The sequence below is a fragment of the Nyctereutes procyonoides genome, unplaced genomic scaffold (genome assembly GCF_905146905.1).
Source record: "Nyctereutes procyonoides isolate TBG_1078 unplaced genomic scaffold, NYPRO_anot_genome, whole genome shotgun sequence".
Classification (NCBI taxonomy): Eukaryota; Metazoa; Chordata; class Mammalia; order Carnivora; family Canidae; genus Nyctereutes; species Nyctereutes procyonoides.
This window is the reverse complement of record NW_026575033.1, coordinates 2,668,459-2,696,394: the sequence shown is the minus strand read 5'-3', so window position 1 is coordinate 2,696,394 and position 27,936 is coordinate 2,668,459. Positions and strand designations below refer to the sequence as shown.

The following is a 27,936-nucleotide window of genomic DNA, read 5'->3' as shown; positions in this document are numbered from 1 at the left end:
CGGGAGGGAAGGCCCGCGCATGCGCGAACGCGCGCCCGTGCGGGGCGGCCCCGCCCACTGTCCCACCCCAGGCGACTGCGCACGCGTGGCTCGAGAGGGGACGATCCCGGGCGCCAAGGTGGGGTCGGTCTTTTCCGCGCTGCTCGGGCTTCGGAATCGGTTATGGTTCTTTTTTTGTCTGTCACCCTTTATCCAGTGCAGTAAAGAAGGAGGGCTTCAATTAGTGGTGTCTAGGGATGGCAGGCGAGCTGCAGCCGAGCCGAGAGTAGCTGCTCGTGTGTGACCCGGCCTCGGCCTCGTGAGCCCAGCCGGGAAGGGTCCGCACGTCTGGGGTGAGGCAGGCCAGGTGCGGAAGGAGAGACCCCCCCCCCCCCCCCCCGGGCCGGGCAGGACGGGAACGCCCCTCCGGTCAGAAACCGGACGGGGCCCACTGCTCCTGACGGCCAAGCCTCCGCACCTGCGCTGGGGCCTTAGGAGCAGGTGCTCTGCCGGCGTGGGGCGCAGAGTGGGGTAGACTAGGCCTCAGCTCCCCGAGGGCAGGCGGTGCTGCTGCAAGGGTCCAGGGCACAGGACGGTCACAGTCAGGGGCCCCGCTGGATGAGGACGCTTGGGGGTGGGGGGAGGGCGATGGGTAAGAGAGGAAGGGCCCAGGGCACCAGAGAGGGTCACAGTCTGGGATCCCTCTCGGTGGGGACACTTCCGGCGGGGAGGGTGATGGGTTAAGAGCAGGATGGCTTGATAGGGATGTGGCTGCGGGGAGGTGTACATGTACAGCAGGTGCTGACCGCGTTGTACGTTATGATCTATATTAAACTATAGGCCATTCTTACCCATTTGTAGGGGAAGCCTCCAAACTATCTTAGGTCCCCCCCCACCCCCTCCCCCCCGCATTTACTCAGGAGTCTGACATGAGGCCTAGGTTAATGCCCTTTCCACTGAATCACACTGCCTTGACCAAAATAACTTGCAGACGGCAATATGACGCTGTGTGAATGTATACGGTTGGGAAGGGGAGTGGCTTGCTTTAGTAAATTTGATATATGGAAAGTGAATAATTTTATACATTTGAAATGTGGATTTACACGTTACTTTTAGGATTATGTTAGTTATACTGAATAAGTACTATTTAAATAGAAAGTAACCACAATCCATTAGGAGCCTGCTAATCCCTACGGATGCTGCACATTAATGTGTCCCTCCCTTTCTTTGCTCATGCTGTTCCTTCTGCAGTCCTCACTCTTCATCTTTTCTTCTCCCTCTAGTCCAAGTTAAAATGCCACCTGCTGTTTCACTTCTATTCCCTGCCCACACAGGCTCTTCATTCTGATCCCACTGCCCTAAATGGTGGATGTGCTTTTTATTAGAGGTCTCACCACATGCTCACAATCATTTGTCTGTTTCTCAACGTCAGCACTGCAGACATTTGGGGCCATATAGTTCCTTGTTGCAGAGGGTTGTCTTGCAAAGGTATGGTATTTGCCAGCATTCCGGGCCTCTACCCACTAGATAACCAGTAGTACCCTCCCCAGTTCTGAGAACCAAAGATGTCTCCAGACATCACTAGCTGTTCCCCTCCTGAGCAGGGCGTGTGCAAAATCTATGAGAACTGCTGATCTCCTATATGAGCCTTAAGGAAGCATAGCACTTCCCAACTCTTTTGGTTGTGAAAATCTCTTTTACATCAATTTCATAAACCCACTTAGAAAAATTTTAAACATGCTAAAGATAATGATGAAGTAGTGACTTAATTAAGAGTTAGGTATATTGAAACTAAAGTTCATTTAATTTAGTCTGAACAATGTTTATTACATAAGCAGATTTAAGTTTTCCCCACTTAACAAGTGATGCAATCTTTTTTTTTTTTTTAAGATTTTATTTATTTATTAATGAGAGACAGAGAGAGAGAGAGGCAGAGACACAGGCAGAGGGAGAAGCAGGCTCCATGCAGGGAGCCCGATGTGGCCCTGGGCCAAAGGCTCAACTGCTGAGCCACCCAGGGATCCCCAACAAGTGATGCAATCTTGAATTCACTTTAATAATGTAGGAAACAGTTGCTAAAATTGCAGCCCCTTCCACTCTCCCACGTGTTCCTTCATTGATCTTACCATCATCCAACACATTTTATTTGTTGCTTATAGTCTCTCTGTGCCTCTCTAGAATATAAGCTCCAAGAGGACTGGGACTTTGATTTCCATCACCAAGAACAGTGCTTACTACAGGCAGTACCTTGATAAGTGATTACCAAATGAAATGGATTTGGTCAGCTTTAAGAGAACATTTTATTTGGGGACAAAATTCATGCTAAAATATAGATTGGAGTGTATTTGCCTTTTACAGCTGTGAAAGTAGACAGTGTTCTTAAAGTCCCTTTTGGAATTCTTTATTTTGTGTTTAATGCCAACTGGTTATGATTTTCATGTTTTATTTCTAAGTGATTAGCTAAGAGCTTTCAAAGCTGCAGCTTGAAAGCCCTTCTCAACAGATGGAGCTGTGGAAAGTACTTAGTACTAATAAATAATTCAGGGATCCCTGGGTGGCGCAGCGGTTTGGCGCCTGCCTTTGGCCCAGGGCGCGATCCTGGAGACCCAGGATCGAATCCCACGTCGGGCTCCCGGTGCATGGAGCCTGCTTCTCCCTCTGCCTGTGTCTCTGCCTCTCTCTCTCTGTGTGTGTGTGTGACTATCATAAATTTAAAAAAAAAAAAATTAAAAAAAAAATTCAAAGTTTTCTGTGTATATTAAGGATATATGTATGTACATGTGCCTATATGAATGTATATGGACATGCACACATACATATATGTACACACATATATTAACACACATATACTTTCCTTTGTCCTCTACCTTTTCTAGACAGTATTGTGGTGCAGCTTTGATCAGAAAATGATTGTATGCTTCAACTCTGCCAGGAGACATTGAATTTTAATAGTTGCCCGATTCTTTTACTGAATGAAAGGAACTCCTAATCCTGAAATACCAAACCAAGATGAAACCTTTTAGTAGGTTGCAGATCAGTTTGCTGTATTTTCTTAGTGTTTCTCAGTTTGGCATGCACAACACACTAATCTTTGGAATTTCCACCTGGAAATTCTCCCACCTGATGGATCCTGGTATGCTTTGCTAAAAATGTATTCTTTGTGCTTTTTGCAGTAAGCTAAAGTTGCTCATTTAAAGCCTTTTACCATTCCTCAGTGGGACTGCTGCAGACACTTCTATTGTTGATTTAAGTTTTTATTCTAAATTATAACCTCAAAGGCAAATAATTCATCCTGCTTTTGATTTTTCAACAATTATAAAACTTAACACATTCTCAAATTCAGTATAAACAAAACTATAAAACCACAAAGTTCAAATTAGCAGTTGATTGAGAATATTGTTTTATTGCTGAATTAGCAGGCAGTTCTTTTGACATTCCTAATTTACTTCATTTATTTATTTTTAAATATTTTATTTTTTTAATTTTTTTTTTTCATGAGAGACACAGAGAGAGTCAGAGACACAGGCAGAAAGAGCAGCAGGCTCCATGCAGGGAGCCGGATGTGGGACTCCATCCCAGGACTCCAGGATCATGCCCTGGGCCGAAGGCAGACACTCAACCCTGAGCCACCCAGGCATCCCTGTCCCTGATATCCACTTTAATAATGTTTTACCTCAATATTTTTATTGTGGTAATATACATGTTACATAAAATTTACCATTTAACCTTTAAGTGTATAGTTCAGTAGTGTTAGTACATCCACACTGTTGTGTGACAGTTGCCACCATCCATTTCCAGAACCCTTTTTCATCTTATAAAACTGAATCTATATACACATTAAACAACTTCCTATTCCTCCCATCCCCTGGCAACCACCATTCTACTTTGTCTTGATGAATTTGACTACTCTAAGCATCTTGTATCAGCGGAATCATAGAATAGTTGTCTCTTTGTGACTGTTTTTCACTTAGAATAATGTCCTCAAGGTTCACCACATTGTAGCATGTGTTAGAATTTTCTTCCTTTTTAAGGCTGAATAATATTCTTTTGTATATATATATCTGTTCATATGTTGATAGATACCTGGGTATTGGTCTCCTAAATCACGTAGAAAAAAAAGAGTTACAAATTGAAGTTACAATAATACTAGCTTTTACAATTGCCCATTTAGTTAGTTACCTTTCTGAGACCTTTATTTCTATATATGGCCTTGAATCACTGTTTGGTGTACTTTCATTTTAAGCTATAGGACTCACTTTACCAATTTTTGCAGGGCAGTTCTAGTGGTAACAGATTTTCTCAGCTTTTGTTTATCTGTAAATGTCTTAATTTCTCCCTCACTTTTGAGGGACATTTTCATCAGATACAGGGATGTTGGTTGATTTTTTTTTTCTATTTAGCACTTTACTATATCAGTCCACTCCTTTCTACCTCCAGAGTTTCTTTTTTTTTTAATAATAAATTTATTTGTTATTGGTGTTCAATTTGCCAACATACAGAATAACAACACCCAGTGCTCATCCTGTCAAGTGCCCACCTTAGTGCCCGCCACCCAGTCACCCCCACCCCCCGCCCACCTCCCCTTCCACCACCCCTAGTTTGTTTCCCAGAGTTAGGAGTCTTCCATATTCTGTCTCCCTTTCTGATATTTCCCACTTATTTTTCCTCCTTTTCCTTTTATTCCCTTTCACTATTATTTATATTCCCCAAATGAATGAGACCATACAATGTTTGTCCTTCTCTGATTGACTCATTTCACTCAGCATAATACCCTCCAGTTCCATCCACTTTGAAGCAAATGGACCTCCAGAGTTTCTAATAAGAAATCTACCAATTGGGACACCTGGGTGGCTCAGCGGTTGAGCATCTGCCTTCAGCCTAGGGCGTGATCCTGGAGACCTGGGATTGAGTCCCACGTCAGGCTCCCTGCATGGAGCCTGCTTCTCTCTGTGCCTGTGTCTCTGCCTCTCTCTCTCTGTTTCTCATGAATAAATAAATAAAGTATTAAAAAAAAAAGAAATCTACCAATTATCTTATTGATGATCCCTTGTATAGGGCAAGTACCCTCTTAGTGCTTTCAAGATTCTGTTTTTTGCTTTTGATAATTTCATTATAATGTGTGGGTATTTGAAATTTATTCTACTAAAGAGTTCATTAAGCTTCTTGGATGTTTATAGTTCTTTCACCTAATTTGAAAGTTTTCAGCAATTATTTCTTCAAATAATTGCTTTGCCCCTTTGTTTTCTCTTTCTGAGACTCCCACTATGTGTATTTGCTCCGCTTGACAGTATGTCCTTAGGTTCTGTTCATGTTTCTTCAGCCTGCCTGCCTGCCTGCCTGCCTGCCTTCCTTCCTGCCTTCCTTCCTTCCTTCCTTCCTTCCTTCCTTCCTTCCTTCCTTCCCTTCCCTTCCCTTCCCTCCCTCCCCCCTAACTCAGTAACTCTTATCTTACCTTCAAGTTTGCTGATTCTTCTGCCTCCTCTAATCTGCTTTTGAATTCCTCTAGTGAGTTTTTCATTTCAGGAATTGTAATTCTTAGCTCCAGAATTCCCTTTTGATATTTCCATTTTGTTCATACATCATTTTCTTAGCTTCTCCCACATCTTCCTTTAGTTATTTTAGCTCTTTAAGACAGTTGTTTTAAAGACTTTGTCTGGTTGGTCCACCATCTGCTCTTTCTCAAGGATGGTTTCTGTTGATTTACTTTTTTACTTTGAATGGGCTTTACGTTTCCAGTTTTTTTATGCCTTGTGATTATTTTGTTTAAAACTGGCTATTTGAATGTAATGATGTGGTAACTCTGGAAATCAGATTCTTCCCCTTCCCAATGATTTGCTGATTTTTATTATCATTCTGTTTGTTATTTTTGGTTTTTAATTGTTGTGGGGCTGTCTATGCTGAGTATCAGCCTGAGGTGTAAACAAGGTCTTCTCAGGTTTTTTCCTGAGCCTCCACTTCTTCCTGGGAAGACCATCAGTGACTTTCTGAATTTCCCTGTATATGCATTTGCTTTTTATAATGATCTAGTCCTTAAATATTTGACTCCCAAAAGGAGAAAAAGAGAAAAATAAGGTGAAGAAAGAAGTGCTGGCCCTTTAAATCCTCTCAAAGTTTCTTCAGCTGGAGGTGGAAGTAATGATAGCCGGGAGTGGGAGCCTTGCTATAGGGCTGCTTGCCTCTGTGCCTCCACAATCAGAAGCAGCAGTTAGTGATCAGTACACAGGTCCCCAATATTTGAAGAACAGAGCCCTTGATTGCCTACCTTGTCACCCACAAATTGCATACAAACTGCTGCTGGGAATTTTAAAATTGTTTGCTTTTAGGTTTTGTATTTGTTTATTTGGCATCAGCTAATTACAGAGCCAAACCAGTGTCTAGAGTTGTTTACATCTTCCCCGCAAACCAGCTTTCATGGGCACCTCAAGGTCATATCACAGACCTCCCAAACATAAACTGTAGAATGTGTGTTTTTACTGTGTGCCCAAACAGGAGACATCCCCACCTAGTTCCTTTCCACTCATCTTAGCAGTAGAGTTCCTGGTGTCTCTCTGCTTTCTTGTCCCCACGTCACAAGTTTTAGGTGGCCAATCATGGTACTCTGTGCCTCTCCTTTCTAGGAGGACTATGAATAATGTTAAAACACTTCTTGTAATAGCATTGATCCCTCCGTGTCCTCACCTTGGTATATTAACACCAAACATAAGACAGAATCATGTGACAGCTTCCTGACCAGGAATAATGAGCGGGAGATGGGAAGCCACTGTAGAGCTAAGTGCCAGATCTGACTGAAATTAACCATAATTTGTCCTCCTTGCAAGCCTTCGAATAAACTCTAGAGTTTTTCTTTAAGTTTTTATTTATTTATTCATAAGAGACACACAGAGAGAGGCAGAGACATAGGCAGAGGAAGAAGCAGGGTCCCTGAGGGGAGCCCAATGTGGGACTCCATCCCAGGACCCCAGGATTACAACCTGAGCCAAAAAGGCAGACACTCAGCCCCTGAGCCACCCAGGTGTCCCAAACTCTAGAGTTCTAAAATAGTTACATCAGACAGATTGTGCCAGTACAGGTATTGAGGTATGGAGACAGTCTTCCCAAAATCCTCTTAATAACTTTATATACACTCTTTTTCACCATTCATTCCCGTGAATACCACTTAGACATTGTTAATTCCCAGAACAGTCTCACCTCTTTCTGACCACTTTATTATGAGGCTATAAAATGGTGGATCTGCTGCATGGATGATTCATTGCATTATTGCCTACAGTTATTCCAGGGATAACTCTATTTCATCAAATCTGAGACACCATGGATTATAAGAATACCATCACTTTAAGAAAACATGCCTACAATTAAACTTATATACCATCATTTTAAAGTTACATCCTTATTTTTAAGTTGTTAGAATGAGAAAAAATAGGTGAAGGATACTTGGACCTCTGCAGATTAGTTTTGCAACTTTCTGTGAATCTGTAAATATTTCAAAATATAAAGTTTAGAAATGAGAATTGGGTCAGAAAGTAGGAATATTCTTATATCCAGACTATCTAATTCTTTCAAAAAGGAGATTATACTAATTTAAATTATTACCCAAATTAGAGAGAGTACCAATATCCCTACATTCTCATCAGCATTTCCATTCTTTTGATTTACTTGTTTTATCTGTCCACTCTTATTTTGGCCATTTGTTTCTCGTGCTGAGGCTATATATAGGAGCTAATCTAAATATTGATAAATTTCGATTTGTCTGATGTTGATACAAACAAAGCTTCAGTCAGAAAAACAACATAAAAGTGTACACAGATGTTCATGGTACTTTATTCATAATAAGCCAAAACCTAGAACCAAGCCTAACGTCCTTCAGTGAATGAATGATTAAATAAATCCTGGAACCAGTATGTCAATTTCTATTTTAAACTTACATGCAGGGACTCCTGGGTGGCTCAGTGGTTGAGCATCTGCCTTTGGCTCAGGGCGTGATCCCAGAGTTGGGGAATCAAGTCCCGTGTCGGCTCCCTGCAGGGAGCCTGCTTCTCCCTCTGCCCGTGTCTCTGCCTCTCTCTCTCACTGTGTCTCTCATGAATGAATAAAATCTTTAAAAATAAATAAATAAAACTTACATGCACATTCATGCATGTGCACGCACACACACACGCACACCCTGCTTGAGAGAGATTGAATCTGTTGATCAACTTGGGGAAAATTGACACCTTAATAATACTGATTCTTGTAGTTCATGAGCATGGTATGTCTCTCCTTTTATTTAGGGCTTCTCTAATTTCTTTCAACAATCTTTGGAATTTTCAGTATCAAGGTCTTGTAGTCTTTGTGTTAAATATACTCATAAGTATTTTTATGCTATTTTGTGGAAAATAGCTTTTAGGTATAATTTCCATTTATTTGGCTAGAATACAGAAATGCAATTTATTTTTCTGTATTGACCTTGTACTCTGAAACTTTGATAAACTCACTTATTAATTCCAGTAGTTTTTGTTGAAGTTGGTTATGCTTCCTTAAAACTTCTAAAAATAATCATTATCTTAAAATAATTTTAGATTTACAGAAAAATTGTGACAAACATGCAGTGAGTTCCTCTATACCTATAACCAGTATCCTCTATTAATATCTTTTGTTAAAATAGGATATATCTGTCACAATTAGTGAACAATACTGATACATTATTATTAACCAAAGTCCATACTTTATTCTGATGTCACTAGGCTTCTCTCAGCAGTGACTGTTTCTTATGTTTTTCTTGTTTTTGACCACCTGGCAGTTTTGACAAGTATTTTGTAGAATGTCTCTTAATTGGGGTTTGTCTGGTTTTTGGTCATGCTTACACTGGGATTATGTGTTTTTCAGGGAGGGAGGGAACCATGGAGGTGAAGTGTTGTTTTCATCACAATATATCAAGGGGACCTGCCATTGATAATGAATTATCACCACTGATATTGACCTTGATCACCTCCATGAGAGTAGTATTTCCTTAGGATTTTTTTTTTTTTTTTTTATGATAGTCACAGAGAGAGAGAGAGGCAGAGACACAGGCTGAGGGAGAAGCAGGCTCCATGCACCGGGAGCCCGATGTGGGATTTGATCCCGGGTCTCCAGGATCGCGCCCTGGGCCAAAGGCAGGCGCTAAACCTCTGCGCCACCCAGGGATCCCTCCTTAGGATTTTCTCTGTGAATAATCAGGTCTACTAATAGAGACACTTCTTCCTTTCCAATCATAATGCTTGCTTGTTTTTTGTTTTGTTTGTTTCCCTTCTTGCCTTAATTGGCAAGGCCAGGATAATGTTAAAGTGGTGACAGTGAATAGCCTTCCCTTATTCCTGAGCATAGACAGAAAGCATTCAGCATTTCACCACTAAGAAAAGTATGAAGCTTATGTTTTTTGTAGGTGCCCTTTTACAGATTGAGGTTCCCTCTTACACCTAGTTTGCTCAGTTGTTTGTTTTTAAAGATTTTATTCATTCATTCATGAGAGACACACCGAGAGAGGCAAAGATACAGGCAGAAGGAGAAGCAGTCTCCCTGCAGGGAGCCCCATGTGGGACTCGATCCCTGGACCAGGATTACGCCCTGAGCCCAAGGCAGGCGCTCAATCACTGAGCCAGGCAGGCATCCCTGCTCAGTTTTTAACATGAACAGACACTGATTTTTGTCAAATGCTTTTGTAGTAGCCATGCAAATGATCATATGGCTTTTCTCACTTAAACTGTTAAATCTAGGGATGCCTGGGTGGCTCAGTGGTTGAGCATCTGTCTTTGGCTCAGGGGCATGATCTTCCAGGATTAAGTCCCACATTAGACTCCCTGCATGGAGCCTGCTTCTCCCTCTGCCTATGTCTCTGCCTCTGTCTCATGAATAAATAAAATCTTTTAAATAAATAAATAAACTGTTAAACTAGGAGTCAGCAAACTTTCTGTAAAAGACCAGGTGATAAATATTAGGCTTGTCTTAAAAACAACTATAAGCCATGAGTAAACAAAAGCGTGTGGCTGTTTTCGAGTATTTTAGTTTGCAGAAACAAGCCACAGGCCTAATTTGACCTGCAGGCCATAGCTTCCTGTAGCTAAGATGGTTTGCTCCACCAGACTTAAAGTCAGGCTCCTGAACCTTTTCGGCCCGTTTGTGCACTTCTTTGTAAATCTAGCCTTAGCAAGAACCTTGATAAATCAGTTTCATCAGAAACCAACTCCTGCCCCCTCCCCTCTGCCTTTGATATCTGATCACCTTCAATGTCTGATCAGAAATTGAGCCAGGTTGTATACTGACACGTTTTATGTTAGACTTAATCTGGCTTCATTAAATAAATTGGCAAGTATTCCTTTTTCTTCTGTTTTCTGGATGATAAAATTATCAACATTTCTTCTTTAATTTTTTTAAAAATATTTTATTTATTCATGAGAGACACAGAGAGAGAGAGGGGCAGAGACACAGGCAGAGGGAGAAGCAGGCTCCATGCAAGGAGCCTGACGTGGGACTCGATCCTGGGACTCCAGGATCAGGCCCTGGGCTGAAGGCGGCACTAAACCACTGAGCCACCTGGGCTGCCCTCTTCTTTAAATTTTGATAGAACTCCTCAATGAATTTTCTTGGTCTAGAGTCTTCTATTTGGGAAGGTTTGGTAACAAAAGTAGTCTGTCTTTGATAAATATAGCTCTGTATGCTTCCTTAAACAAATAGTTTGATTTTACTTGTTTTTGAACTTTATATAAATCTGTCATAGTGGGTTTTTTTTTTTTTTTTAGAGATTTTATTTATTTATTCATGAGAGAGACAGAGACACAGGCAGAGAGAGAAGCAGGCTCCATGCAGCGAGCCTGATGCAGGACTCAATCCCGGGATTCCAGGATCATGCACTGGGCTGAAGGCAGGCACTCAACCACTGAGCCACCCAGGTGTCCCTGTCATAGTGTTTGTACCTTGTGTTTTGCTCCGTCTCTTCCTAAAGGGGAAACTGCTTATGCATAGAGGACTTATTTATATTTCTGGATTAATTTGTGTGACCAGATGTTTTATTAACAAGCTTTTACAAGAGAGTCTTTGATGAAGATAAGAAAGAAGGAATCAACAAGCTATTTGTACTTTATGAATATACATTGGTTTATCAATAGTTGGTACATATGAGATTTCTTTTGGTTTGGTTTTGTTTGTGGTTGTTTTTAGGATCATAGGTAGAATGGCTAGCTTTTTGATTTTGAAAAGGAGTGCAAAAGCAGCATCTAGAGGGCATTTCTCATTTAAAAAAATATTGTATTTATTTGAGAGAGAGAGGGAGATAAGAGACAGCAGACGTGGAGGGGGCAGAGGGAGAGGGAGAGAGAATCTCAAGCAGACTTGATGCTGAGTGAGGAGCCCAGCAGGACCCTGAGAGTATGACCTGAGCCAAAACCAGGAGTCAGATACCACTAGGTGGTACCAACTAGGTGCCCCAGCATTTCCCAATTTAAATGGCTGCCTTCCTCAGCCTGGGGAATTTGCCAGGTTTGAATGCTCTTTTACCGGCTGCCCTTGGTGACACGGGCGGGAGGCCAGGACTGTCAGTCAGACACTCTCATAGTACTTGAAGGTGTAAGGGAGCAACGTGACGAAGCTTTTGAATAATCTATGCTGATTTTCAACACATCACTTGCTGTACAGTTTAGACATAATGTTTTTAAAAGCAAATAGGATGCTGTTTTTATGCTCTTAGATGACTTTTGACTTAAAAATATGTTTGGTGCCTGTGTAGTAAGGAATTTGACCTCAAAGAGAGGTTTGGCCTTTGTCATGGCCTTTGGGAGGTAACATGTAAACACTTAAACTTTCCCAAGTTGTAGGAAGGTCTTTGTTATTTATGGGGGGCCCTGAGGCCATATCAACCCTACCTCATGGTTGGGGGAGCTGGTGAGGGACTTCAGCTAGGTGGGCATTCAGTCACTTATACCAACAACATAGTGAAGCCTTCATAAAAGCTGGACACCAAAACTCTGCAGAGCTTCCCTGGTTGGCAGGACTTCATGCATATTTTCCCACATCTGTGCTGGGGAGGGTGATGCATCCTGAGGGTGACAGGAGCTTCCTATTTGAGACTCTTCTGGACTCTACCTTATGCACCTCTAAGTTTGGCTGGCTCTAATTTGTATCCTTTATTTTTTATTTTTTATTTATTTATGATAGTCACAGAGAGAGAGAGAGAGAGAGAGTCAGAGTCAGAGACATAGGCAGAGGGAGAAGCAGGCTCCATGCACCGGGAGCCCGACGTGGGGTTCGATCCCGGGTCTCCAGGATCACGCCCTGGGCCAAAGGCAGGCGCCAAACCACTGCGCCACCCAGGGATCCCTCTAATTTGTATCCTTTCCCTGTAGTAATTACTACTGTCAGTAAAATCGCTGTCAGTGAGTTTTGTGAATCCTTCTAGCAAATTATTGAACACAAGGGTGGTTTGGGGAACCCCCTGAACTTGCAGTGATCAGGAGTCTTGGGCAAACTTGCTGTCTGGACCAGTTCTGTGCCTTAACCTCGCAGTCTGGCTAACTCCAGTAGTACTCCTAGAAATGACTGGCCTGGCCATCAGGTCCTGCAAGACACTTTCCTTTTTTCTCCCTCCCTGTGTTTTACTTCTTCCCCTTCTGCTTGCTTCTATTTAAATTTCCCTTTCTCCTTGCTTCCTTTAAATTTCCATACCTCTTCTATTCCTGTCCTCTGTCTATCCTTCACTCATCCTATCTGTAACACCCCTGAGCCTTAGAGCACCTCAACAGTGACATCCAAGCTTGGAATGATCTCCAATTCAGGGAATCTACTGTGAGATGTCCACAGATGCCTATTGGGGTGCCAGAAGAAAGCAAAATGTCTTTAGGTACTCACAGTAAAAAATTACATTATGCCATGAGTCTTAAAAATGAGAGAATCTGGGGATCCCCTGGGTGGCTCAGTGGTTTGACGCCTGCCTTTGGCCCGGGGCGCGATCCTGGAGTCCCAAGATTGAGTCCCACGTCGGGCTCCCAGTGCATGGAGCCTGCTTCTCCCTCTGCCTGTGTCTCTGCCTCTCTCTATCATGAATAAATAAATAAAATCTTAAAAAAAAATTTAAAAACGCGAGAATCTCATTTGTAAAAACTGAATACATGTAAAGGAAAAGCCTGCATTTCTTTAAGCTGTCGTTCAATAGGAGATTTCAATAGATGTTTGATCTCGGAAATTTTAAATATGAGTTTCCCTTATAAAACTCACTTCCAGTTTGGATCCTTGCCATGAGATAAAAAATTTCTAAATTGTTATTCAATGTGAAGGGGAAAAATACCCCAGCAACACCTTTGCTCATTTATTTGCAGGTTGTAGACCATTTGTGAAATGAGTGACTCTGATGATGACGATATCCCTCGGCTATCTTCCCACACATTAGCAGCCCTCCAGGAATTTTATGCTGAGCAGAAGCAACAAAGTGACCCTGGCAGGGATGATAAATATAACATTGGAATAATAGAAGAGAACTGGGTAAGTAAATCCATTCCACATCTCTCAGGAAGTATAGGTATGGCACCGATTCCACACCTGTCCACACCTGCCCTGTGTCTGTGTCCCACTTCACACCCGTGTCTGTCTTACCTGCCCCTCAGGAGCTGTCTGTGGAGCTAAGACAGAAAGCAGTCCATGAACATTGAAGACAATATAAATGCAGATTTTCCTGTTCTGACTGTCAGGCTAGTAGTGGTCAGATAAGTGGACTTTTCAGATACGGGGACGGCATATCATTTATGACCAACACAAACTTGTGCCTTCCTCCTGTATATAGATGGTTTCTGTGGGTTTTTATGTAGCCCAGCATCCTTGAGGAAAGGGTAAAATACATCATTGCAATAAATGGGGTAACTGAACTTAAACATGCAACAAAAAAAGATGAAAGGGAGTTCTAAAGAAGATACTAATTTTTAGTGCATAGAATGTATTTTAATTATATTTTTATGGTCTAAATAAAATTAGAAATTAGGGGGAAAAATGAGTTGAGGGAAACCAAAACTGGAACCTGGACATTTAAATTTTTGAAAGATATAGTTTACAAATAGATGAAGCTTTGGTCCGTGCCCACCCCTCAATAACGGATTTGTCTCTCTCTGTCACTTTGCAACTAGAAGAGAACTTTTATATGCTTTTTTTTTTTTAATAGCCTTTTACATTTTGTGTCAAGTTTGGATCTCTTAAGTTGTATAGAATTCTATTTATCATCTATTTGAATCTGACTGATAAAAATATTTCTTTATATTTACACTAAATTTTCCACCTACATAAAAGCCTCTTTCTTCACAAATTTCCCTTCTTTACATGTCTTTGTCTTCTAGTTTGATGCTTCTGTAGGTAGTAAATGTCAGAAATTTGAAGTACTACAGTATTATTTTTCTTCCCCCCCCCCCCCGCCTAATGTTTTAAGCACTGTATGTTCTTTTTCTGACTCTAAAAGCAATCCATGGCTGTTGTAGAAAATCTATAAAAAGATGAAGACCAAAAATAAGTAATCCTAATCCCACTACTTACAATTAAGTATTTCTATAATTTTGACACTTTCTTTGATTTAGTTTCATTTGTTTATCAAACTGAGGAAATCCCCTAGGGAGAAAAAAAAGTGAGAGAGAATGATAACAAGTATTGGAAAGAAAACATTATAAAACTAGAGAATAAATCCAGGAGACTCAATATTTGACTAATTGGAGTTCTAGAAATATAGAACAGAAAACAAAGAAGGGAGAATCTTCAAAGATTAATATTAGAAAATTTCCCAGAACTGCAGATCCTTTACTAAGACACGTGGTTACATGACTGTGAAAATTCTGTATGCAGGTGACAAGATCTTAGAACCATCCAGAGGAAAAGCAGGCTACCTACAAAGTCTCAGGATGAGTCACACTGCACTTCTTGATAGCTTTGTTAGAAACTAGGAAAAAGTTGGGATCCCTGGGTGGCGCAGCAGTTTGGCGCCTGCCTTTGGCCCAGGGTGCGATCCTGGAGACCCGGGATCGAATCCCACGTCGGGCTCCCGGTGCATGGAGCCTGCTTCTCCCTCTCCCTGTGTCTCTGCCTCTCTCTCTCTCTCTCCCTGTGTGTGACTCTCATAAATAAATAAAAATTAAAAAAAAAAAAAGAAACTAGGAAAAAGTGGAGCAATGTCTTCAGTATTTGGAGTACAGTTTTGTTCAGCCTAAATTCTGTACTCAGCTATCAGTTAAATGTGAAGAAAAAAAAAAAACACTTTAGAAATGGTAGGTCTTATGGATTGACCTCCCATGCACTGCTTCTCCAAGTCGGCCAGAGGATGTTAGAGGGATTAGTGGTAGGCTCAAAGAAACAAGCAAATGATACATTATTAAATCTAGGAAAAAGAAAAGTTTCCACACTTAGAAGGAAATGGAAGCATAATGTATTACTTGGCCCCACAGTGAACACTGACAAATGATTTTTACCCAAGCAGGTTACAGTTATATGAGGAGGGGAAGGGACATGGATTAATCAAGAGATAGCATTTAGGGGCACCTGGCCAGAAAGACATGAGTCTCCTGATCTTGGAGTTGTGAGCTTGAGCCCCAGATTGGGTGCAGGGATTACTTTAAAATAAATACATAAATATACTTAAAAAAAAGAAAGTAGCATTTAAAGCATAATATTTGGAAATATGGGGCCAAATGATCAAAAGAAGAGCCAGGAGTTCAAAGAGGCTTCTGAGGAGTGGGGCTCGGGTGGTAGGGAGATGTGGGGCAGGGACTGTTGTTTTTCTTCGAAGGCCTAGAAGTGCTTTTGACTTTTAAAGCCATGTTCATGCCACATGCTGATTATGAGGAAGGTTTTCATTTTTTAGAAGGGTATGAGGAGAGCCAAAACACACAGCTGTGCCCTGACAATGCTGGAGTAAGAGCAAGGGCCGCTCAGTAGCCAAATGCCAGGAAATTCAGCCACCTCCCAGATCAAGTCAAGCAGAGCTCTCTGTGTGTGCTAGGGGCTTTCCTCCAGCTTCCTAAGCAAAGAGAGTCAGAGGTTGGCATTTTCCTGCAGCTAAGAATGGTTAGACACAGACATAGTTCATACCTATGCATATCCAAATGAATATGTACATTCTGTCTTTGGACACATTTATCCCCCTTGATATTTTCTAGATCAACAGTCACATAGTGTGCAGATATTAGTAGTTTAATGCCTTTTTGATTCTTACTTATTTTCTTGCATAAATGCAAAGTTTTTTATTTTTGCATTTATTGAAATGATATGTTTTGGAAACATTTTAAAAGCTGGATTCAAGAGCCATCAGCATACACAGGCAGCACCCTTGCCTACTCCCACCACTTCCTCCTGGCCTTGCTATTCTGGAGGGAGGCCTATTGGAGAATTGGACCTATTCCATTGCAGAAGAATCTACTTTTTCCGTTAAAATTTTACTTCCTTGGGGCACCTGGGTGGCTCAGTGGTTGAGTGTCTGCCTTTGGCTCAGGGTGTGATCCCAGGGTCCTGGGATCGAGTCCTGCATCGGGCTCTGCACAGGGGGCCTGCTTCTCCCTCTGCCTATCTCTCTGCGTTTCTTTGTGATTCTCATGAATAAATAAATAAAATCTTTTCATAAAATAAAATTTTACCCCTTTAATTTATTAATTAAGTGGATAATTAAAGATCACTATGAAGTTAAAAGAAAGTTATCAATCAGCATGAAAAGAAGAGCAAGATGACAACTTACCCTCAAGGGAAAAACAACTCAGGAAACATTCATAAGGTAGAGACAGGGAGCCTCGGAAGATGATTATAGACCAGGTTTTGCCAATGTCATTCCTGTGGTGTCGTTTAACATGTTCTTCTCTCTTCCATATTTATGATTCTGCTAAATTGGCAGTTGAATCTAGAAGCTTAGTCAGATTCAGGTTCAGTATTTTGGACAAGAGTCACCCAAAGGTGAGAGTGTATTCTTCTATCTGCAAAAGCATTGACTGGTTGTCTCCTTTTGGGATATCAGCAGCCCTTGGCGCCCAGTGCCTAGATTCTAGTAATTAGGGCCTTCTGTTAACTGAAAATAATTTCAAAGAATAATTCATTTTAAAAAGAAAAAAAAAAGGAAAAAGAAATAAAGAAAAAGAAAAAAATGAAAAAAATTTGCACACCGATATGGTAGATATGAATTAAAAGGACATGGTTTCTGGCAGTTCTAAAATGATTTGGACTCATCATCGCTCTGTCACAGCAGCTGAGCCAGTTTTGGTACAGTCAGGAAACTGCCTTGCACCTTGCGAAGGAAGCCATCGCAGCTGCTGGAGAGCATGGCAGGTGAGATCCAGATTTTGTTTCTCTTTTGTCTTCTAATATTTGAAATGTCCTTCGTAGTTGAGCAGTAGTTTCTAAGAAGTCTAAACCATAATCTGCAAAAGTGGTAAGTCATGGTTTGCGGAACATAACAAAGAACTGCTCCAGTACTGAGTTTAGGGACACATAGAAATCCACTCGTTGTAAGATGTTCTACCTCTGTTCTTTATTTTAACATTTTTTAAAAATTTTAACATTTTCTAACCTGTTTCTTACCTCTATACGCCTACTGTTTGCTTTAAAAGAAAAAAAATCTTAATGTTTGACTTTTAAAGTTTTAAGAATATGAGTTTCAGGGGAGCCTGGCTGGTTCAGGTGGTGGAGCATGCAACTCTTGATCTCAGGGTTGTAAGTTCAAGCCCCATGTTGGGTGTAGAAATTACTTTTTATTTTTTATTTATTTATTTATTTATTTATTTATTTATTTATTTATTTATTTATTTATTTATTTATTTTAGAAATTACTTTTTAAATAAAATATTAAGAAAATGAATACAGGTTTTCTATTTTTTTAATCCAGTTTTTATTTTCATCAGAATTTTGCATGCATATAATTTAAAGTCAGGGGACCCCTTGATGGCTCAGTGGTTGAGCATCTGCCTTTGGCTGAGGATGTGATCCTGCAGTCCCAGGATCGAGTCACACATTGGGCTCCCTGCATGAATCCTGCTTCTCCCTCTGCCTCTGTCTCTGCCTCTCTCTGTTTGTGTGTCTCTCATGAATAAATAAATAAAATCTTTAAAAAAAAATTTAAAGTCAAATTGTGCTACAAGGCTCGTTCAAAAAAAAAAATCAATTGCTTGTTACCCCCTTGTGCACCTCCCTTCCCTTTTCTGCTCTCTTTTAGTGGATGCTTTGGTATTTACAATCATATTTCTAAATACATGTTTGTATTGGCACTTCTAGATCTGTCTGTCACTTGTAGATGTTCTTTATTGACTTCTCACTATGGAGTGTGAGGATTTAGCGCTCTCTCATACTCAACACATATGCTTGCTTTCTGTCTACACTCCTGATAGATTTATGTCCTAAGTTTGGTTAGAACAGGATTTATTTTATGCCACCACAAATGCTCCTTACAGCTGAGCCTTATACTTTTCTTTCTCTGTATGATTTTTCATTTTTCTGAAGAAAATAATTCTTATATTTTATGTATTTCTATGTTCATATCACAAATTAACTTTCAAAAAAAAAAACAAATTAACTTTCAAACTCTCCTCTGGTTATGTGAACCTCCTATCAGGAAATTGAGACATGTTTCAATTCCATGAAAGAAGTTACTCCTGAGGCTCTACCAGCTGCTCCTATGTGGACTAGTTGATTTCTGGCTTTGCTACAGGCCTTACCTGGTGTCTCCCTTCACCATCATGCTTTGGAGCCCTTTTAACTCTCTCTTGTTCTGACAGAAGAAAGAAATCAAGGAATTGATCCCATTTACAATTGCACCAAAACCATAAGATACCTAGGACTAAACCTAGCCAAAGAGGTAAGACACAAAGAAATGGAAAATCATTCCATACTCATGAATGGGAAGAACAAATATTATTAAAATGTCTATGCCACCACAAGCAATCTACACATTCACGTAGTCCCTATCAAGATACCACCAGCATTTTTCATAGAGCTGGCACAAACAATCCTAAAACTTGTATAGAACCACAGAAGACCCCAATAGCCAAAGTAACATTGAAGAAGAAGACCAAAGCTGGAGGCATCACAATTCTGGACTTTAACTTACATTACAAAGCTGTGATTATCAAGACAGTATGATACTGGCTTAAAAACACATAGGGCAGCCCCAGTGGCCCAGCAGTTTAGCGCCGCCTTCGGCCAGGGTCGTGATCCTGGGGGCCTGGGATCAAGTCCCACGTTGGGCTCCCTGCATGGAGCCTGCTTCTCCCTCTGCCTGTGTCTCTGCCTCTCTTTCTCTCTCTCTCTCTGTGTGTGTCTCTATGAATGAACAAATAAATAAAATCTTTTAAAAAAGAAAAAAAACAGACACATACATTAATGGAACAGAATAGAGAACCCAGAAATGGACCCTCAACTCTATGGTCAACTAATCTTCCATAAAGCAGGAAAGAATATCCAATGGAAAAAAAGTCTCTTCAACAAGTGGTGTTGGGAAAATTGGACAGCCACATGCAGAAGAATGAGATGGGACCTTTCTCTTAGACCATACACACAAATAAATTAAAAACTGATGAAAGACCTAAACCTGAGTCTGGAATCTATCAAAATCTTAGATGAGAACACAAGGAACAACCTCTTTGACATCCCCCGCAGCAATGTCTTGCTAGATACCTCTCCAAAGGGAAGGGAAAGAAAAGCAAAAATGAACTATTGGGTCTTCATCAAGAAAAAAGCTTTTGCACAGCAAAGGAAACAGTTAACAAAGCTAAAAGGCAACCTACAGATGGGAAAGATTTGCAAATGTCTTATCAGGTAAAGGGCTAGTATTCAAAATGTTTAAAAAACTTATCAAACTCAACACCCAAAAAACAAAAAATCCAGTCAGGAAATGGGCAGAAGACATGAATAGACATTTGTCCAAAGAAGACATACAAATGGCCAACAGAAACATGAAAAAAATGTTTAACATCACTTGCCATCAGGGATATACAGATCAAAACCACAATGAGATACCACCTCACACCAGTCAGAATGGCTAAAATTAACAAGTCAGGAAACAACAAATGCTGGTGAGGCTGTAGAGAAAGGGGAGCCCTCTCACACTGTTGGTGGGAATCCAAACTGGTGCAGCTACTCTGGAAAACTGTGGAGGTTAAAAATAGAGCTACCCTATGACCCAGCAATTGCACTGCTAGGTATTTATCCAAGGGATATAAACACAGTGATTCAAAGGGGCCGCTGCACCCCAATGTTCATAGCAGCAGTGTCCCCAGACTATGGAAAGAGCCCAGATGTCCATCGACAGATGAATGGATAAAGAAGAGATTATATATATATATATATATACACACACACACACATACATACACACAAGGGAATATTAGTCATCAAAAGAATAAAATCTTGCCATTTGCAAAGACATGGATGGAACTAGAGGGTATAATGCTACCATGTGATTTCATTCATATGTGGAATTTAAGAAAAAAGGTGAAAATAGGGGAAGGAAAGGAAAAATAAGATGAAAATTGAGAGGGCAAACCGTAAGACTCTTTAGGTAGCAAACAGGGTCGCTGGAGAGGTGGTGGGTGGTGAGATGGGGTAACTGGGTGATGGGCATTAAGGAGGGCATGTGATGGAATGAGCACTGGGTGTTATATGCAACTGATGAATCACTGAACTCTACCTCCGAAACTAATAATAATAAAATCATGGTTTACGCTTATTCCTTGAGTATCTTGCAGAGTAATGACTATATAGCATTCCACTCAAATGTGCCACTATCAATTCAATAATTTAATATTTAGATTACTTCTAGCTTTTTAGTCGTTGGTTTAAAAGTCAAATGTTGGGGGATGCCTGGGTGGCTAGTGGTTGAGTGTCTGCCTTTTGGTTCAGGTGTGATCCCGGAGTCCTGGGATCGGGTTCTGCATCAGGTTCTTTTTTTTTTTTTTTAAACTCTTTTTTTTTTAATTTTTATTTATTTATGATAGTCACACAGAATGAGAGAGGGAGGCAGAGACATAGGCAGAGGGAGAAGCAGGCTTCATGCACTGGGAGCCCGACGTGGGATTCGATCCCGGGTCTCCAGGATCGCGCCCTGGGCCAAAGGCAGGCGCCAAACCGCTGCGCCACCCAGGGATCCCTGCATCAGGTTCTCTTCATGGAGCCTTCTCTTCCCTCTTCCTGTGTCTCTGCCTCTCTCTATGTGTCTTTCATGAATAAATAAAATCTTTTAAAAATATATTATAAAAAAGTAATAAAAGTTAAATGTTGGGACACTACTCTTCGTAAACTGGGAACTGTTTATAATGAAACATTCTTTGATTTCCTTATACAAAAAAGAAGCAGCGATTCAAAGTAGCTTGTCTGCACTGAAGTCAAATATTAAGGCATCCTTGCAGAAAACTGGAGTTATTGAGGCAGTCATTTGGGGTTTTTCTTTCTAGATTATGAAGATTAGAAAGTAACTTTGAAATATTTGAAACTAAAAGTATTAGAAGTAAATGTTAAAATGAGGACTGATATGAAAAAACAAACTTAAGCCTTGGGCTAACTTTCTTCCCAATGTGTTTCTAATGTTTACATTTATTACATTATTCTTTCATATCTTAAAATTTTGAGTTGCAGGATTTTTAAACACTAGATTCCTTAAAAAGTGAGCCAGTGTAGTTTTCTCTTGAAATTTACTGTCTTTACATTAGTTAGTACTCTGGTTTCCTTTAAGAAAAGCGGAATGCAAGTACCTGTATTTTCTTAGTGAAGTAGTTGTTAAGCACCGTAAGCTATACATTAAAGATCTTTCATGAGTTTGTTCCTTCTGTTTTCTAGAATAGCCTGTGTGAGCACCCCCAGTGTTTACCAGAAACTGAGAGCCCTACACAGAGAAGACTTCTCTGTATACATCTTTGAATATGACAAAAGATTTGCTATATACGGAGAGGAGTTTATCTTCTATGATTATAATAATCCATTGGATTTACCAGAAAAAATTGCTGCACGTAGTTTTGACATCGTAATAGCAGATCCTCCCTACCTTTCCAAGGAGTGTCTCAGAAAAACATCAGAAACCATCAAGTATCTGACTCAGGGCAAGATTCTGCTGTGCACAGGTAGGTGCCAGAGGAACACTGATGACGGGATATTCCAGCCTTAGTTTTCAGGAGTTGAAAGAGATCTCAGAACTCAAATCTGGAATCCACCTTCTATGTGACCTTACACAAGTTGCATAACCTCTCTGTGCCCGGGTTTCCTTATCTGTAAACTGGGATTGGTAATACTACCTGCCTTTCAGCATTACTGGAATTAAGTGATAGGATACACGTGAGGTGGGGTCTGGCACTTGGTAAGTGGGCTGTGTTATTTTTACTCATCATCATCGGGCATAGTAGGAGTATTTGATCCACCCTCTACCCTTGATGAAAGAGACACATGGAATCAATAATGTTAAAACGAATTGCCTAAGGTTACAGAGCCAGACCCTGGATTAGATTTATTTAAGCAGAAGAGTTTTCTTACTGGTGAGAGTGATGCACTTTCTTAAGGGTCGGTAGAGAATTAGCACATTAACTTGTGCTCAGCTACTGGGGAGGCTGGTGTTTGGGCTCTCAAGGCCCCTCAGGCTGGGCTGAGCCGGAGCCAGAACTGCAAGGAGTCTGTTCTCTCTGGTGTTGGAGAATTGTCAAGAAGCTGACTCTGGTTCTCTCAAGTCGTGTTTTACTTAAGGCTTGTTAATTCCACAGTTGTTTGCCAGCCATCTGGGGTGGGGAACAGGCTGGTGCTCTGACCCCACGGAACATACCTTTTAGTTTTAGGGAGTAGGTTAAAATCCATAACAGAACAGATGGAAGAGATGTATGAGCAGTTCTGATAAGTGTAGTGAAACGATCAGAGAAGGGTGGAGTGGGCACCAAGATTGTGCGGCGCCCCTAACATGGGGCCAGGAGGGCTCCTGGACAAGCAGCATTCCCGTAGAGGCCTCAAGAGGCTGCCCCCACCCCGGGGGGAAGAGGTTGTAATTCCAGAACCGGTGCTGAGAGGCCCCCAGTTTTCCTCCTCCTACTGGTCCTTGGAGGGATGTGGGGAGCACAGCTGGTGCTGCACAGGTGCAAAGCCCCACAGGTGGGGGGAGCTAGAGGTGACAGCAGGAGTTGGGATAGAACCCAGTTTGCCTAAAGTACACTTTCACTTTGTGCTGAAAGGGATCAGGGTGCCCATGGAAGTAGGCCCTGGCCATGGTCTGGATGAGCTATGGCAGCAGGAAGGAGGGTGGGGAGTGGAGAGAAGGAGACAATCCAGGACGAGCCCTGGGTCTGTGGTGGTGCTGGCTGGGGAAGTGCTCCCTGCCATGGGGTTCTGTGGGAGCCATGCTCCAGGCATGCAGGGATGCATCCAAGCAGTGCCCCCGTGCCAGGCAGCGGGTGAGACATGGAGGCACTCAGCCAGAAGCTGGTGTGAATGTCCTCCCACGAGTTCACAAGACCAGGTATCACTGAGACGGGGGGATTCTTGACTCACAGTTGGAAAACACTAGTTCCTAATAGTCATGTTTACTTTCCTTATGTTATTTTGTGGAATACAACTATTCCTACATTTCCAAGTGTCTCAGTTTTGCAGAGGTAGAAAAAAACATTTATTAAGTTAAAAAGGGGAAAAAGAAGGTAATTTGCAAATGTGTTGAAGGAGGTAAAAGGGGATATAAAGAAATGACCTTCCCCCTTATTTGTTCAGTGATATTGTCATCTTATTACTTCTTGCATTCTAGTCTAGAATCCCTTCGCTGCTGGCAATGGCACTGCAGTTGGGATTTTAGGCTTTGAGTTCACTGAGTCTGTTCCCTTCAGGTGCCGTCATGGAAGAAGAGGCAGCAAAACTTCTTGGCGTGAAGATGTGCAAATTTATTCCAAAACACACCCGAACCTTGGGAAATGAGTTTCGCTGTTATGTGAATTATGATTCTGGGCTAGACCGGGAAATCTAAATGTAGTAATGCAACAGGGTAAAGGATCCTGTGGGACATTTCTCTTATTATTTCCTTGGTAGATTGAAAAGTGATAACCTCCTCTCCTCTCCTCCCCTGCAAAGTGGGGCTATCTCTGGCCTAATTTGCAAAATAAAGAATCCAACATGTCATGATGATTTCCTCATTGCAGGCATCTCCAGAGCTCTAGGTGCTTTTGACAACTTGAACCCGTGGAATTAGAGTGGGAAGAAGTCTTTGAACCCGTCTAAAATCTTTTCTCCTCACCTAAGAATAGGTAAAAAAAAAAAAAAAAAAAAAACAAAAACACTGAAGTACAGGGACGCCCGGGTTGCTCAGTGGTTGAACATCTGCCTTGGGCTCAGGTCCGGATCCCAGGGTCCTGGGATGGAGTCCGCCTCGGGCTGCCCGCATGGAGCCTGCTTTTCCCTCTGCCTGTGTCTCTGCCTCTCTCTGTGTGTGTATCTCATGAATAAATAGTAAAATAAAATATTTTTTTAAAAAACTGAAGTACAGTTTAGTGGCTTGGCCAAGACCTGAATTAGGACTTAAACCAGTGCCTCAGGCCATCTGCCCCCTTAAAACGGGCCTGACTCTACCCAGCGGACTGCTGATTCTTCACAGTAAGATTTGTGAAGGGGCTGTCATCTACTCCAACCCCTCAAGGAGACACGACTTGCCTCCATGGAAAAAGCTGATAGTCCTTGGAACTGTATCTGAAAGCCTCCCGGATTTTTCCTCTTCGCCCCAGTTCTTGGAGGGATGACAGGAACGTAGCCCAGGTGCCCTCTGTGTGGGCACAGCGCCTCCATGCTCAGCCAGAGCCTCATCAAATGCTCCAAGCCGCCTGAGAACGAGCCGTCTGCAAACCAAACACTATAGCAAAAAAGGTGAGAAGCATGCTAGACAAAGTTACTCATCGCTCAGCCACATCACTTCCTCCTCAGAGGTCCCAAGGAAGTAATTACTGAGAACTGCAACATGGTTGGATATCAAGGGCCTTGTGCTGAGTGAAAAAACCTGTCCCCAAAGGTTACATACTGTGTTCCCATTTATGTAACATTCTTGGAGAGCAGATTGGTGGTTGGCAGAGGTTAAGATGGGGTTGGGGGAACCAGAAAAGGGAGATCTTGGTGGAACTGGAACTGTTCTGCATCTTGATTGTGCAGCGGTGCCACAAAACTCCACGATGGCATTAGGTGGCACACATACACACACAACGCTGTGAGCTCTGAGTGGGGCCTGTGGGCGGCACCAGTGTCCATTTCCTGGGTGTGATTCTGTGCTTAAGACCTCTCTGTAGTATTTTTGCAATTTGCTGTGAATCTAGAATCATTTCAAAATAAAAACTTTAAAAATAGGGTGGAGGAGGTATAACATTTCCCCACCCAATAGGACTTGCTTTGCTAACAAAACCTGATCGGAAGTGTTGCTCATCACTGCCAAGCAGAGCTTTCCTTTCTCTCAAACGGGGCTAGCAGTGGTGTTTCACGCAGCAGTGCTCTGGCTGTGCACGTCCTCGAGAGGCACAGCCGAGCCGTGGGCGTGGGGGCAGAAAGCCAACATCGGCTCTTGAAAATCAGGGACTGTTCGGTTGCTCCTCACGGCTGTGGAAGCCCAGCCTGTGCTGCAGAGCCCGTTGCCCTGGCGCCAGTGCTCAGGAGGTGTGGGGGCTCTCGTCTCTCAGTCCCCAATTGTCCTACTTTGGGATAATTTTTAATATACTTTAAAAATCACTTGGTATATTTATGAGACATTAAATTTTTACCAGTATATCAGCACCTGGCACATGTGAAGTATTCAATAAATGTTTGTTCTTTAAAAAAATACCTCCTACCTTATTATTTCCTCATGAGTCAGTTTACTAGAAATTACCTAGACCAGTAACAAATTCTAGTAACAAATCATGTATAGAAGTGTAATGTGTAACTTAGGAACTGTGGGCAGGCAGCAGCCTAGAAATACAGGATTTTAGTTATCCTGCAAGTCTAGCGTCTAGATGAGGAGGAGAAACCGCATTTCTTTGTGGAGGGAGGGGAAGGAAAAGGCAAAGCCTGACTCATTAAACGTTTAATTAAATTGCTGTATAATAAGCAGCCAACATGTGTTTTATTACTTTGGACCCCTTGTGATTTAGCAAACCTGTGTTCCCATGCGATCCACTTCTGGATTTCATAAAAGGTCAGCAGCTCTGCCTCTGCAACCTTCAGAAACCTGAGTCAGGGCTGCAGCACTGCAGGCTGGGGCAGAGGAAGGCAGGTGCGCCCTGCATGGCCTGCCCAAAATCAGCTTCCTGACTTCTTCGGAGGCACCCTCACCTCCTACACTCGACCAAAGCACTTTAAAAACTAAAAAGAACATTTTAAGAGACCCCTTTTTAAAGTCTTTGCTAATTCTAAGATTTGCACTGAGACCCAAAATAACCATAGTAGGAGTGGAAAGAGGATAGTAATTTCTGTTTTACCCACGATCCAAAAGTCCACACAGCGACTTGGGTTGTTTGGGGTAGCTGGGAAGCACAGACAGGTGGAACACTGAGATGCCAGAGTAACTTGGGAGCCCCATTTCCCCGGGTGGTGGGGAGCGTCCTGCTCTTCCATACCTCTCTCAACTCAGCGCAGGAACCAGTGGCTAAGGCTAAGCATGACCCTTCTCTCTCCTTTGCTTCGCTGGTAAACCGAGGAGTCTGGGTGGCCCCTGAATGTGGAACTGTTGGCATTTGACTGTCAGTTGGCTGGAAAAGATCGTCAGTACCCAGCAAGACACATCCATCCTGAGGGCTGCCACGTAGCCCTCCAGAGAATCGCTGGAAGGAAATGCAGGCACCATGGCTCTTCTTGGAGAGGAGGAAGCAGCGATGAAATTCCCACCAGCAAAAAAAAAATTAAAAAAAAAGAAAAAGAAATTCCCACCAGCAAAGTGGCCACTCGGGAAAGCCTGAGGGGGGAGCCTGAGGCCTGCGTGCCCTGGCCCTGGGAGTGGGGTGAGGGGGTTACCAAGGCCCACGCAGTATTTCCGCAGATGTCTGATATTACACGAGAATAACCACTCTCCGAAAAATCCCTTTCGTTTTAACAAGGAAACAAAATTGTGTCCCAGTAAACTCCCATTAGTCACTGAAACAGCATCTCCCCAGGAGAAATCACTACCCTCTCCCCGCAACACATTCTCTTTTTCCCCGTCTTTAATTCCCGTTAGTTAACATTCACTCCAACATATTCTATCTGGTCGCAGCTGCCTAATGTATAGATTTTTTTTTTTAAGATTTTATTTATTTATTCACAAGAGACACAGAGAGAGAAGAAGAGACATAGGCAGAGGGAGAAGCAGGCTCCATACAGGGAACCTGATGTGGGATTCGATCTTGGATCCCAGGATCATGCCCTGAGCGAAAGGCAGATGCTCAACCTCTGAGCCACTCAGGCATCCCGATTTTTTTTTTTTATACAAAAAGTTTAATGATCTATCCTTGCTAAAGCAATAAACAACGTGAAGAAAGAGTAGCTTGATATTTATTTTCCATGTAGCTTATAAATCATTGGGGCCCATCAATACATTCTCCTACTTCCTACATGCCAGGCCCTGTGCTTTACAAAAAGTGTTCGGGCCTCATTGATGGAGGGAAACGCAAGGTCCATCTCTAAGCGCCGCACATGGCTCGGGTTCTGGGGGCAGCGCTTCCTGCAGGGAGCGGCCAGCAGCCCCAACTGGGCCCTCCAGCCAGGGCGGGTCTACTTTTGGCTGAGGATCGGACTGTGCCTGGTTCACAGGTGGCTTCTGGGGCTCCGTGCCTGCAACAGGGCAGGTGCTCAATAAATATCTAGTGGCTGAATATTCCATCCAGCGAAAAAAACACAAAGAAAGAAAGGTTGCCTTTCTGGTTCTATAAAATGGAAAGCTCAGTTTCTTCCACGGGGAATGTGCTACTGTTTCACAAGCATAGTTCAACAATACTAATAAAATATTTTCCCTAGATATTTACTCTCCTGAAGTCTATTCTCTGAGGTTTGCACTATTTATATTTAAGG

At 42.0% G+C, this 27,936-nt stretch overlaps 1 protein-coding gene across 3 annotated transcripts; it reads left to right on the top strand.

The window, feature by feature from the left end:
• The first annotated feature begins 47 nt into the window (after positions 1-47).
• Positions 48-26,302, top strand: EEF1AKMT1 (EEF1A lysine methyltransferase 1). Of its 3 annotated transcripts, none has more exons than XM_055317419.1 (5): positions 48-118; positions 13,302-13,464; positions 17,180-17,262; positions 21,760-22,040; positions 23,772-26,297. In XM_055317419.1, the coding sequence occupies exons 2-5, from the start codon at positions 13,321-13,323 to the stop codon at positions 23,906-23,908; spliced, it is 645 nt and encodes a 214-aa protein (XP_055173394.1). In that variant the 5' UTR covers positions 48-118; positions 13,302-13,320; the 3' UTR covers positions 23,909-26,297. The 3 variants fall into 3 exon arrangements, with proteins under 3 accessions (XP_055173394.1, XP_055173395.1, XP_055173393.1); XM_055317420.1 differs by lacking the exon at positions 48-118 and adding an exon at positions 1,219-1,467 and having other exon boundaries at positions 17,183-17,262; positions 23,772-26,302; XM_055317418.1 differs by lacking the exon at positions 48-118 and adding an exon at positions 1,226-1,467 and having other exon boundaries at positions 23,772-26,298.
• Positions 26,303-27,936: the final 1,634 nt, after the last annotated feature.